Source organism: Chiloscyllium plagiosum, unplaced genomic scaffold, assembly GCF_037043375.1.
Source record: "Chiloscyllium plagiosum isolate Xiang-an unplaced genomic scaffold, Cpla_swu_hap1 HiC_scaffold_40, whole genome shotgun sequence".
Classification (NCBI taxonomy): domain Eukaryota; kingdom Metazoa; phylum Chordata; class Chondrichthyes; order Orectolobiformes; family Hemiscylliidae; genus Chiloscyllium; species Chiloscyllium plagiosum.
Genome location: NW_028270178.1, coordinates 15,849,144 through 15,861,151, shown reverse-complemented (window position 1 = coordinate 15,861,151; position 12,008 = coordinate 15,849,144). Strand labels below are relative to the sequence as shown.

Genomic DNA, 12,008 nt, shown 5'->3' with positions numbered 1-12,008 from the left:
CCCATTCTTTTTCATACCTATGTCATTAGTGCGTATGTGACCACGACTTGGGGCTGCTCCCCCTCCCCTTCAAGGATCTTGAAAGCACGATCTGAGAAATGAATTGTTTAAGTAAAACAACTCTGGGCCTTCACCTGAGAACATGGAAAAGTATCGCTGACAAATTGAAAAGTGCGTTTTACCATGGAGAATCCTGATGCAATCTACTGTCTCACATTATATTTGTGATGCCAAAAGAATACAAGCAAGGGCATCTCCAATGTGTTTGCAGAGAGAATGTTTATGTTTCCACCACTCCAGCAAGATCAAATAATCACATTGACAGTTCTCCTGAGAATCTTAAATCTGAAGTCAATATAACGCATGGCATACTCGGGATTGAACTTTCAGAGCTGTTCACTTACTGAATAGCCCCTAACTTTGATATGAGGTCCTCAGTTTTCCAAACTCGGGCCATTTTCTTTATAGTCCAATAACTGTTATGCCTAAATAGTCCCTGCATCTGTTTGTGTAATGTTACAACAACCTTTTCTGCAAAACCTTCAATGCATGGGCACCCATTCAAGTCACCTTGCCATGATCGTGCATCTCGCTGACAAAATCTGCTGCAGGAACCATGATTCTTGCAATTGTTCACTTTGAATTGAATTGTCTGTTGTACTCATTATTATCTCTAGGAATCTCTCTTCCATATCAGAATATTCATCTGAATTGCTCCCAGCCTCATGCACTCTTTAACAAAACACTCTTTCATCACTAATTCACCATCGTCCCAGAGGACCATCAGCTCCTCCCACGTTGGTTGAGATGACTCTCAGATTCACTGCGCTGCAGACAGGGGGCAGGATTGAGACAGCAGGGCTTCTTGGTAATTTCAGCTTGAAAGAGCAATGAATTGATATGAAATCTGAGGGTCTGGGTTTATTAGAGTAGATCCTCCCCCTTCACGTCAAGATGACTTGAATGGTGCCCACACACGGTAATAAAGTTTACTTGTTTTATTTCATTGATATGAGTAACTTACGAAACATCATTCATGCGAAATGTAAATAACTGAACACTTCTCACTCTTTCTTGAAGTATTCAGTTTGTCAATAGAGAAATTAAAATGTAAGAGACTTTATTTCTACTCAACAGAACTTTCGGAGGCAGAGGAATACAAAGGTGTTCGACGTAGTGTTTACTTTCCGTTACATTTTCTTTCGATTGAACAACACCAGAATTAATGGCCAAGGAAATGTCATCACTTCCTTCAGTTCTTCCCTGAATTTACTTTGTGTGGCTGTATAAATACACACGTTACTGCATGAACTCAAATACATGAGCAGGTAGCCTGTTTCAGTGGCAATGTAGGCAGGAGCTGTATAATCACCTCGATAATGTGTAGTATTCGTTATCCTTGTTGATAAGAAGCTCACAGCAACTGTCAGCCAGAGAAGAATAAAACTTCCCGATATAGTGAAGAGTAAAATAATGGACCTCCTTCGACCTTCCATCTCTGGGTCTTTTTGATTCTCACTATTGTGTCGCCGGACAGTTCTGCGAGATCTATTAGCGAGCACAATTCGTCTGATGGTCAAGCAATTAAATGTGAATAACAAAGAAAATGGAAGCCAAATAACTAAAAGAGTTTGTAACCAGGAGAATGCTGTACCCAATGGCGAAGTGAAAAATTTCAACTTAGCCTGACAACCCCACTCTAACTGATCAATTACCCTCTGAGGTTCATATGCCAACAAAAAGGGTATGTTCTCCAGGTAAACCAGGGCAGTCGTGATCATTATAACTGCAGCCGCTGTCCTCACTCTGCAATATTTTCTTTTCAGCCTCTCACAACATATAGCTACATATCGATCAAATGTGAACACGATTGTGGACCACACTGTCAAGCCCAGGTTGGCTGAGCTCATATAATTAAGGAACTTACAAAAACCAGTGTAGGAAAGGAAGGAATTTGGAAAGTGATCACTGAGAATATGAAACACAGTTATATTGAAGATTAAGACGAGTAATGCTGCTGTTGCCATGGCGATCATATAGGCAGAGGTGCAACTGGAAAGGCCGCAATTTCCCCTGGAGAGAATTATCACTGTCATCAAGTTTGCTGGAATTTAAATGAGCAAATGTCATAAATTTGAATCAATCACAACAAAAGTCTACAAATGTTGGGACGAAATGTGGAATCATTTGCAACACAGAATTCCATGCAATGTCTTTTTTCATCTGAGTAATGGAACATGCACCATGGGATAAAAAAATCACTGAATACAAAGAATGGAGGGACTGATATGTTGGCTTGTTTCCAGCATAATCCATTGAATTTCTTTCAACTTATTGAAAATGCATGAATGAAGTTGCCCTTAGAATAGATTACATTTATTCAGATACAAAGACTGACAACCAAATCAAATCCATTTCCCTCTACAGGTACTTGCATTTACTATGCAGGAAAATTAAAATGCTGAGTAGCTTACAACATTGATTGCAATAGTTCCTAAACAGACTCTTTTAATCGCCAGACATAGACTTTGTGAATAACCAACACCATATAGAAGTCTATACATCAAACAAAAGACTTAACATTTTTTAACAATATATTAACCTAAGTATAGCAATTTTTCAGCAGCAATCTAATCTAACTAATGGTTCAGTTTTAACTCCAGTACTCTAGGATTAGAGATGGTACTCTGACAACAAGACAGACAGACAAACAGGCACATTAAGGAATAAGTGACAAAGAAAAACACATTAAATGCGATTTAATGGTCACCTTGCTTTCGCTGCTTCGACAATCTAGATCATCACTGTCACAGGAGATTGCAGATTTCTTGATTTCAGATGATGCCGATACATGCAGAAAACATACTGTCGGCTCCAAAGACTATTCATTTGATTCGTAGAACTATGTTTCGATTCTCTGAACTTTAAAAACGTTGAAATAAGTGGACAATCAGGAAGCAAACAACTTTGTGTTGTTGCTTTAACAGGCACAATACTTCTTCAACAAATGGTCCAAACACTAATTCAGATCCTGACCTCGACTTCAATAACAAGATAGCAGAGATGCACAAAACAGAATATCAGATTTTAGGATCAAATATATATTCTTAGAAGCCTGCAATGTGAAAACTAATAAGAGATGTATGAGGATATTGCTCAGGTTGGAAGTTTTCCGCTGAAGGGACAGAATGCATAGAATATGACTATTTTCACTGTAGCATTGGAGGTTGAGGGATGACCTTACAGGGATTTATAAAATCATGCGAATAGGCAAGGTAATTTACTCAGGGTAGCAGATTCCAAAACTATAGGGCACAGATTGAGAGTGAAGAAGGGAAAAAAATAACAGGGAACTTAGCGGCAACTTTTTCATGCAGAGAATGGAGTTTGTACAGAATGAGCTGCCAGAGGAGGTGGTGGAGACTGGTACAATTAAAACATTTAAAAGACACCTGAATGCCTATATGAATAGGTAGGGTTTAGAGGGATATATGTCAACTGCTGTCAAATGAGACCACTGAGATATTGAACATCTGATATGCATGGACGACTTAGACTCAAAGGTTAGGTTCCATGCTGTCCAACACTATAGCTCTATCAGTTGGTGAAAAATGATTCTGTAGTTCCATCACGCAAGACAATTAATTTCGATTGAAATTTAAGAAGTTAATCCTGATCTGAGAGAGATCTTTTTGTTAACATGACGAAGCTAGTCTTAGAGAAGATGTTGTGACTTACAAATGCAAACACACCAGGCAATATAAAATATTCAAATATTTCATCTTCCATTGTTTGCTACATATGAGTCAATAGCGAGTGAGAATTTTGCAATTCATTCTGCTGATGGAAGAGGAAAAGTCAATAATCTGGATGGTATAATTCGTTCCAGTGCCGAACCATCAGTCTAATCTCCAATTGTGACTCCCGTATAGAAATCATTCTATCAACAGAATTCACACCACTGTCTGGTTTCAAATATAAAAGATATTTGCAGGTCGTAATAGGATACAAATGTGGCGAGTGAAACTGAAGTGAATTTAATTCACCATAATTTATTGAGGAGGCATTTGGTTTGTGTCTGCTGAGTGATGAGCAAAGTGTATTTGACTGAGGTTTCCATGAAGGACTCTCCTTCAGATCCGCTTCTCTCATCTGAGACAAGGTGTTTCTCAGGTTAAACTATCACCTGTCATCTCATGTCTTATTGTAAAACAGGATTTTAAACTAATTAATTTCAATCGTTTTAGGTTTCTTTTTCTAAAATGTCAGCAAAAATAATTGGTTTCTTCTGTTTATATCAAAACTCCTCCTCATCTTCAATATTTGCATGAGGTCTTGTGTTAATCGTTTATTCATCTCCCATTTTTCCATGATCCATGATACATTAAATAACTCACTGACCGACTTCACTGACACATACTTGACATCATATATCCGTCGGTTTCCCCAAATTATAAACAATCCTCATTCCCATCCTAATGGGAAATGGCTGGGCATTATCATCACATTTTTTTGTTTCAAAGTGCCGACTGTCAAAGTTAAGTTTCGTTTTACCTTTCCTAATAGTAGTATCAACAGATCCTGAAACGTTACGGATTTTGAAAATATCTCTCCGAGTATTTTTGCTTTATTTCCTACACATTGTAAATGGTGTATTAATTTTATCTATACTACTTAGAACATAGAACATTACAGTGCAGTACAGGGCCTTCAGCCTCGATGTTGCACCGATCTGTGAAACCAATCAGAAGCCCATCTAACCTACACTATTCCACTTTCGTCCATATGTCTATTCAATGATAATTTAAATCCCGTTAAGTTTGGAGAGTCTAAAACTGATGCAGGTCGTGCATTCCCCGCCCCTAGTACTCTCTGAGGAAACAAACTACCTCTGACATCTGTCCTATATCTGTCACCCCTCCATTTAAACTTTTGACCCACTCGTGCGAGCCATCACCATCCAAGGAAAAATAGCACTGACTGTTCTCCTAACCCTCTGATTTTCTTATATGTCTCATTAAGTCGCCTCCAACCTTTTCTTTCACGGAAACAGCCACAAGTATCTCAGCCTTTACACGAAAGACCTTCCCTCCAAATCAGGAAACATCTGAGTTAATCGCCTCTGAACCCTTTCCAAAGCATCCACATCCTTCCAATAATGTAGTGACCAGAATTGTACACAATAGACCATGTGCGGCCGCAGCAGAGATTTGTACAGCTGCACCATGACCTCATGGTTCCGAAACTCCATCCCTCTACCAATAAAAGTGAACATATTATATGTCTTCTTTACAAACCAATCAAATTGAGTTGCAACCTTCAGTGATGTATGTACATGCAGACTGAGATCCCTCCGCTGAACCACCGCCAAGAAACTTAACATTTTTGCCCAAGACCCTGTATTCCTGTTGCTCCTTTCAAAGTGAATAACCTCACATTTGTCCACATTGAACTCCATTTTCCACCTCTTAGACCAGCTCTGCAGCTTATACATGTCCTTCTCCAACTTCCAACATTCTTCTGCACTGTCCAAAACTATATCGACCTTAGTGTAATAAGCAAAGTTACTAACCCATCCTTCCAAGTCCTCATCCAGGTTATTTTTTTTTAAAAAAACTGACCAACAACAGTGGACCGAAAACAGATCCGTGCAGTGCTCCACTGGTAACTGTGCTCCGGGATAAACATTTCCCATCAACTAACACGCTCTGTGTTCTTTCAAGTAGCCAATTTCGGATCCAAACCACGAAATCGCCCTCAATCCCATGCCTCCGTGTTTTGTGCAATAGCGTACTGTGGGCAGTTTTATCAAACGCCTAACTGAATTTCGCTTTATCCTCATCTACCTGTTTGATCTCATCGCCAATTTACGCAATAAGGTTTGTGAGGCACGATCTACCCTTTACAAAACTGTGTTGAAAATCCCTAATCAGCTTATTTCTTTCCAGATGATTATAAATCCTATCTCTGATAAATTTTTCAAACACTTTACCCACAACCGAAGTAAGGCTCACTGGTCTATAACTATCAGGGTTGTCTTTACTCCCCTTCTTAAAGAAGGGAACAACATTTCCAAACTTCCAGTCTTCTGGTGCTATTTCTGCAGGCAAAGAAGACATAAACATCAAAGTCAAAGGCTCAGAAATCTCCTCCCTGGCTTTCCAGAGAATTGTAATATAAACCAATTTGGACCAGGGGACTTATTTATTTTCACACTTTACAGAATTGCTAATGCCTCCCCCTTTGGAACCTCAATCCCATCTCGCCATTTGTCGGCTACGTATAAAAACTTCCTCTCCTGACGTCACCACCAGTAACCTTCCACTCACACTCTTATTTGTATGGCTAAGTGTTCCTCATCCTCAATAATTTCTCCTTCAAATCATTCCACGTCCTCCAGACAAAAGCAGTAGCCATGGGTTCCCGCATGGGCCCCAGCTATGCCTGTCTCTTCATCAGCTGTGTAGAACAGTCCATTTTCTGGTGTTATAATGGCACCACTCCCCACAACTTCCTCCGTTGCATTGATGACTGCATCGACGTCACATCGTGCTCCTATGAGGAGGTTGAACAATTCAGCAACTTCACCAACACATTCCACACCAAACTTAGATTCACCTGGACCATCTCTGATAACTCCCTCCCCTTCCTGAACCTCTCCATCTACAAAACCGGTGACCAACACAACACTGACCTTTTTTACAAGACCACCGACTCCCACAGCGACCCGGATTACACCTCCTCTCATCCTGCTTCCAGTAAAAATGCTATCCCTTATTCCCAATTATTCTGCCTCCACCACATCTGCTCCCAGAAGGACCAGTTCCACCACAGATTACACCAGATGGCCTCCTTCTTTCAAGACAGCAATTTCCCCTTCCACATGGTTGAAGATGCCCTTCAGTGCATCTTATCCACGTTCTGCACCTCTGCCCTCGAACCTGTCCCCTCCAACTGCAACTCGGAGAGAACCGCCCTGGTCCTCACCTTCCACCCCTCCAACCTCCGCATAAATCGCATCATCTGTCAACATTTCCATCATCTACAAACTGAACCCAGCACCAGAGATATATTTCCCTTCCCATACCTACTGCTTTCCACAAAGTCTGTTCTCTTAAATATTACCTGATCAGGCTCACGTCCCCTAAAAACCCACCATCCCCTCCCAGTACCTTCCCCTGTCACCGCAAGAATTGCAAAACCTGTGCCCACACCTCCCTCCTCATCTACTTCTGAAGCCCCACAGGAGCCTTCCACATCCATAAAAGTTTCACGTGCACTTTCACACAAGTCATTTACTGTCGCCGTTGCTCCCAATGCGGTCTCCTCTACATTGGGGACACTGGCTGCCTACTTGGAGTGTGCTTCATATAACATCTCCGGATCACCTGCACAAATTAAACCGTTCCCCACCACCCTGTGGCCGAACATTTCAACTCCCCCTCCCAGTTTGACAATGACATGCAGGTTCTGGACCTCCTCCATCACCACTCCCTTACCATCTCGATGAAAAATGCCTCATCTTCCGCCGCAGCACTCTTCCAACCCATGGTATCAATGTGGACTTCGTCAGTGCCCTCATTTCCCCTCCCCCCACCTTACCCCAGTTCTAACCTTCCAGCTCAGCACCGCCCTCATGACCTTTCCAACCTGTCCATCTTCTTCCCAACCTATCTGCTTCACACTCCCTTTGATCTATCATCTTTACCCCCACTTCCATCGACCTATTTCACTCAGCTACATTCCCGCCAGCCCCATCCCTATCCCATTTATGTCTTCACCACCTGAGATGTCGATTTTCCTGCCCCTTAGATGATGCCTGACTTGCTGTGCTTTTCCAGCACAATCTAATCTTGACTCACTCACATCTAGTCGAGTAGCCTGTATCTCAGTATTTTCTTCGACACATTTTTTTTTCTGTTGTGAATGCTGACAAAACAATACTCTTTTAGCTGTTTCCCTATATCCTCTGACTCTACGCACAACATCCCACTACTATCCTTGTTCGGCCCTAATCTTACTCTTGTCATTTGTTTATTCCTGAAATACCTATAGAAAGCCTTTGGGTTTTCCTTCATCCTAACCGCCAACGATTTCTCATGTCCCCTCTTGGCTCTCCTTAGCTCTTTCTTTACATCTTTACTGGTTAATATGTAACTCTCAAGCTCCCTAATTGAGCCATCGCAAAAGCCTTCTTCTACCTCTTTACAAGAGATTCAATGTCCTTCATAAACCACGGTTCCTGCACTCGACAACTCCACCACTCATCCCCCCGCCCCGCCCCCGGCTAACACGTACATACATATCAAGGACATGCATTAGCGGTTCCTTGAATAAGCGTGTCCATCCGTTCCAGTTTTTGCCCCCATCTTTTGCATCGTGAATCTTTCCTAATGGCCTTTCACCCAGCTCTAAATCTTGCCCTGCAGTATACAATTAATCCTTTCCATTGCTAAAGTAAAGATAACCAAATTGTGGTCACTATCACCAAAAAGCTCACCTCCCTCCAATTCTATCACCTGGCTGGGTTCATTACCCAGAATTAAATCTAATGTTGCCTCGCCCCTTGTTGGTCTCTCTACATGGTTAGCACTGCTGCCTCACAGCAGCAGAGACCCAGGTTCAATTCTCGCCTCAGGCAACTATCTGTGTGGAGTTTGCACATTCTCCCCGTGTCTGCGTGGGTTTCCTCTGGGTGCTCTGGTTTCCTCGCACAATCCAAAAATATGCAGGTTAGGTGAATTTGCCATGGTAAATTGCCCGTAGTGTTAGGTGAAGGGGTTAATGTAGGGGAATGGGTCTTGGTGGCTTACCCTTTGGAGGGTCGGTGTGGACTTGTTGGGCCGAAGGGCTAACTGTAAGTAATCTAATGTAATCTAATCAGAAACCCTCCTGAACACTTTGGACAGAAACTAACCGATCTAAAGTACTTGAACTGTAATATTACCAGTCAATTCTTGAAAGTTAAAGTTCCCAAAATAACTGCCCTGTCACTCTTGCTCCTTTCGAGAATCATCTTTGCTATCCTTTCCTCTACATCTCTGGAACTTCTCAGGCGAATAGAGAACTAACAACAGGGTGACCTCTCCTTGCCTGTTTATAAACTCAGCCCATACTACATAAGTAGACCAGTCCACAAATGCACTTTCTTCAAATGTAAACTGTGCTTGAGTAACAATGCCACACATCCCCCCTCTTCTATTAGCATCTTCTCAGTTCTTACTAAAACTTCAAAATTCTGGAACCTGCAGCAAATATTCCTGCCTCTGATCTACCCACGTCCCCGAAACGGCCACAACATCGAAATTCCAGGTTTCTATCCATGCTGCAATTTCACCCATTTTATTATGCATGCTCCTGGCATTGGGGTCGACAGACGTCAATCTAACTTCTTGCTTACCGGTGCCCTCTTCCGACCTTGATAAATTATTTTGGACCTCTCTACTTATCACCCCCTGTTTTCTCATACTACAATTTGGGGTCCCATTACCCGGCAGAACTTGTTTAAACCAACCCGCAGAGCATTAGAAGATTTACCCCCAGGATATTGGTACCTTCTGGTTCAGGTGAAGACCATTCCTTTTGTAGAGGTCCCACCTACCCTGGAAAGAAACCCAATTATCCAGAAATCCAAAACACTCCCTCCTGCACCGTTGCTGCCGCCACGTGTTCAACTTCTCTGTCTCCCTGTTCCTTGTCTCACGAGCACGTCGAACGGGCGAAAAACCAAAGATAACAACTCTCTTTGCCTGACTTCTAAGCTTCCACCCTAGATCCCTGAAAATCTGCCTTGAATCCCGAAATCTCTTCTTACAAGTGTTGTTGCTGCCTCTGTGGACCACGACTTGGGGCTGCTCCCCCTCCTCCTCAAGATCACGAAAACATGATCAGAGGCATCACAAACCCTGAAAGCAACACACCAACCGTGAATCTCTCTCATTTCCACAGAACCTCCTCTCTGTCCCTCTAACCGTGGAGTCCCCAATGACTAATGTTCTGCTTCTTTTCAAACTTCCCTTCAGAGCAACAGGGAAAGACTCTGTACCAGAGACTTGTGCCCTATTACTTATCCATGGTCGGTCATCCCCCTCAACAGTGTCCAAAACGATGTAGTTGTTTCTGAGTGGAACTACCATAGGGAATCCCTGCACTGCCTGCCGGTTCCCTTTCCATCCCCTGATGGTAACCCATCTATTTCCTTCTTGTTCCTGAGGAACCTTTCAATAACCACTCCATCTCCTGAATGAACTGAACTTCATCCAATTCCAGCTACAGTTGGCTAATGTGGGTTTCGAGGAGCTTGAGTTGGGTTCACTTACGCAGATGCAGTCAGCAGGGCCACGAGTGGTGATCCTTAGCTCCCACATTCTGCAGAAGGAACATTTAATAGCCCAAACCTCCATTCTTCATCCCCGAAAACTCATTCAAAGAATGTCAATTCACATGCTTTTGCAAAAAAGTATCCATTCTGTGCCTATCACTTTATCCCTGCACATAACCTCATGTTGAAGTGCTTTTGCCCGATGCATCGACTTTCCTGTTTCTCGGATGTTGCCTGACCTGCTGTGCCTTTCCAGCACTACACTCTCGTCCATAACCTGATGTAGTTCGCTCTGTTGCACTGCAAAATTATTTTTTACATGAAACTCTCGAAATAAAACAGTCTGTGAAAAATGGTACAAAACAAATTGATTAATTTACATTGTAGCCATATATGTTTCAGTAATGCATTGTCATGGAATGCTGATGAAGAGGAAATTGGGTGGAGATGTCACTGACATTGGTGGGAGAGGTCAAGAGAGTGATTTGTGAGTCAACTCAGTTAATTGCTATGCGCAAGGCGGACATTTGCAAGCAGTTTACGTTCATGGTGTGCAAGGCATTATTTCTGCCTCAGCTGGAATATAGACTTCACTTACAGGTACCGTACATTTAAGAGGATGTGAAGCCGATGAGGTAATTAGAACCTGGAAGGTGCGTAGTAGGAGTGGGGGAAGCCATTCAATCCCTCAATCCTGTTCCAACATTTTCTTTTACCATCATAGCTGTTCTCATCTCAGTCTCACTTTGTGGCCCACTCTCCACAATCCTGCAGTACATTGCACATTACAAAATCTTTCTAACCCTTCCCTAAAATTACTCATTGTCCCAACACCTACTATGCAATATGGGTCTGAATTTAAAAGATTCATGGTTCTTTGAGGGAAGGAAGTCCTTTGCATATGGTTTTAAATCTGCTCCCCCTTCTCCTAAAACTGTGGGCTCTCTTCTCGACTGTGCCAGCAAGGACACATCTGGTGGACAACTACTCTGCTGATTCCGTTTGACTTCTGATATGCCTCTATTAGTTCTCCCCTCATTCTTCTGTAATCCAGAGAGTATCTGATTCAACTACTCAGTTTTGGTACTAATTACAAACCCCTCTGGCATCCATCTAGTGAACTACTTCTGACCTTTCTTCAATTGAAGGACATAATTCCTCAGTTAGTGGGTTCGAAATGTTAAGCAGTGATCCATGTGCAGACTCTCTAATGCCTTGTATAGTTGCAGCATCACCTCCCTATTTTGATACTTCATCCTTTTAGCAATAATTCAGAATTTTCCAGTTGCTTTATTGCCTGCCTGCTCGACCTACACCAAATTGGATACAAATGCAATCCAAATTGAAGGACTGAATCGTCTCCTCTTGCCCTATTTCCGATGTGTCTAAGGGATCTTCGCTGAGCTTATTGTCAGAAACTGTCACAATTCAATGACTGCATGAACCAACAGAATATTGCTGACTTACCAGGAATTCCGAAGGCTGCCAGAATTGGATAGTAAAATATCTTTATCTGGACAATTGTCGGCTGCACCATTCTCTGAAGAATGTTGGACATGTACCCAGATCTTTGCATTCACTTGCAACACATTTGGGGGATTCAATAGTCCTTATTTATACAGCAACATGTCCCTCGTTGAGAACAAAATAAAGGTGATGCAACACGACCAGAATAACGTTCACTGAA

General features: G+C 42.2%; 1 protein-coding gene across 1 annotated transcript; it reads right to left on the bottom strand.

Moving 5' to 3' along the window:
- Window positions 1-1,190: 1,190 nt before the first annotated feature.
- Window positions 1,191-11,858, bottom strand: LOC148138353 (putative G protein-coupled receptor 139). Its single transcript, XM_087981644.1, has 2 exons — window positions 11,789-11,858; window positions 1,191-2,104 (listed from the first exon to the last, which is right to left on the bottom strand). Exons 1-2 carry the CDS (start codon window positions 11,856-11,858, stop codon window positions 1,191-1,193), a joined length of 984 nt encoding a protein of 327 aa, XP_087837770.1.
- Between the last annotated feature and the right edge of the window lie 150 nt (window positions 11,859-12,008).

Excerpts from the sequence above, each read along its gene's own strand:
- LOC148138353 (XM_087981644.1), bottom strand. The coding sequence starts at position 11,858 with ATGGTGCAGCCGACAATTGTCCAGATAAAGATATTTTACTATCCAATT. Across the intron at positions 2,105-11,788 it reads GGCAGCCTTCGGAATTCCTG|CAAACTTGATGACAGTGATA; the intron begins GTAAGTCAGCAA and ends TTTAAATTCCAG.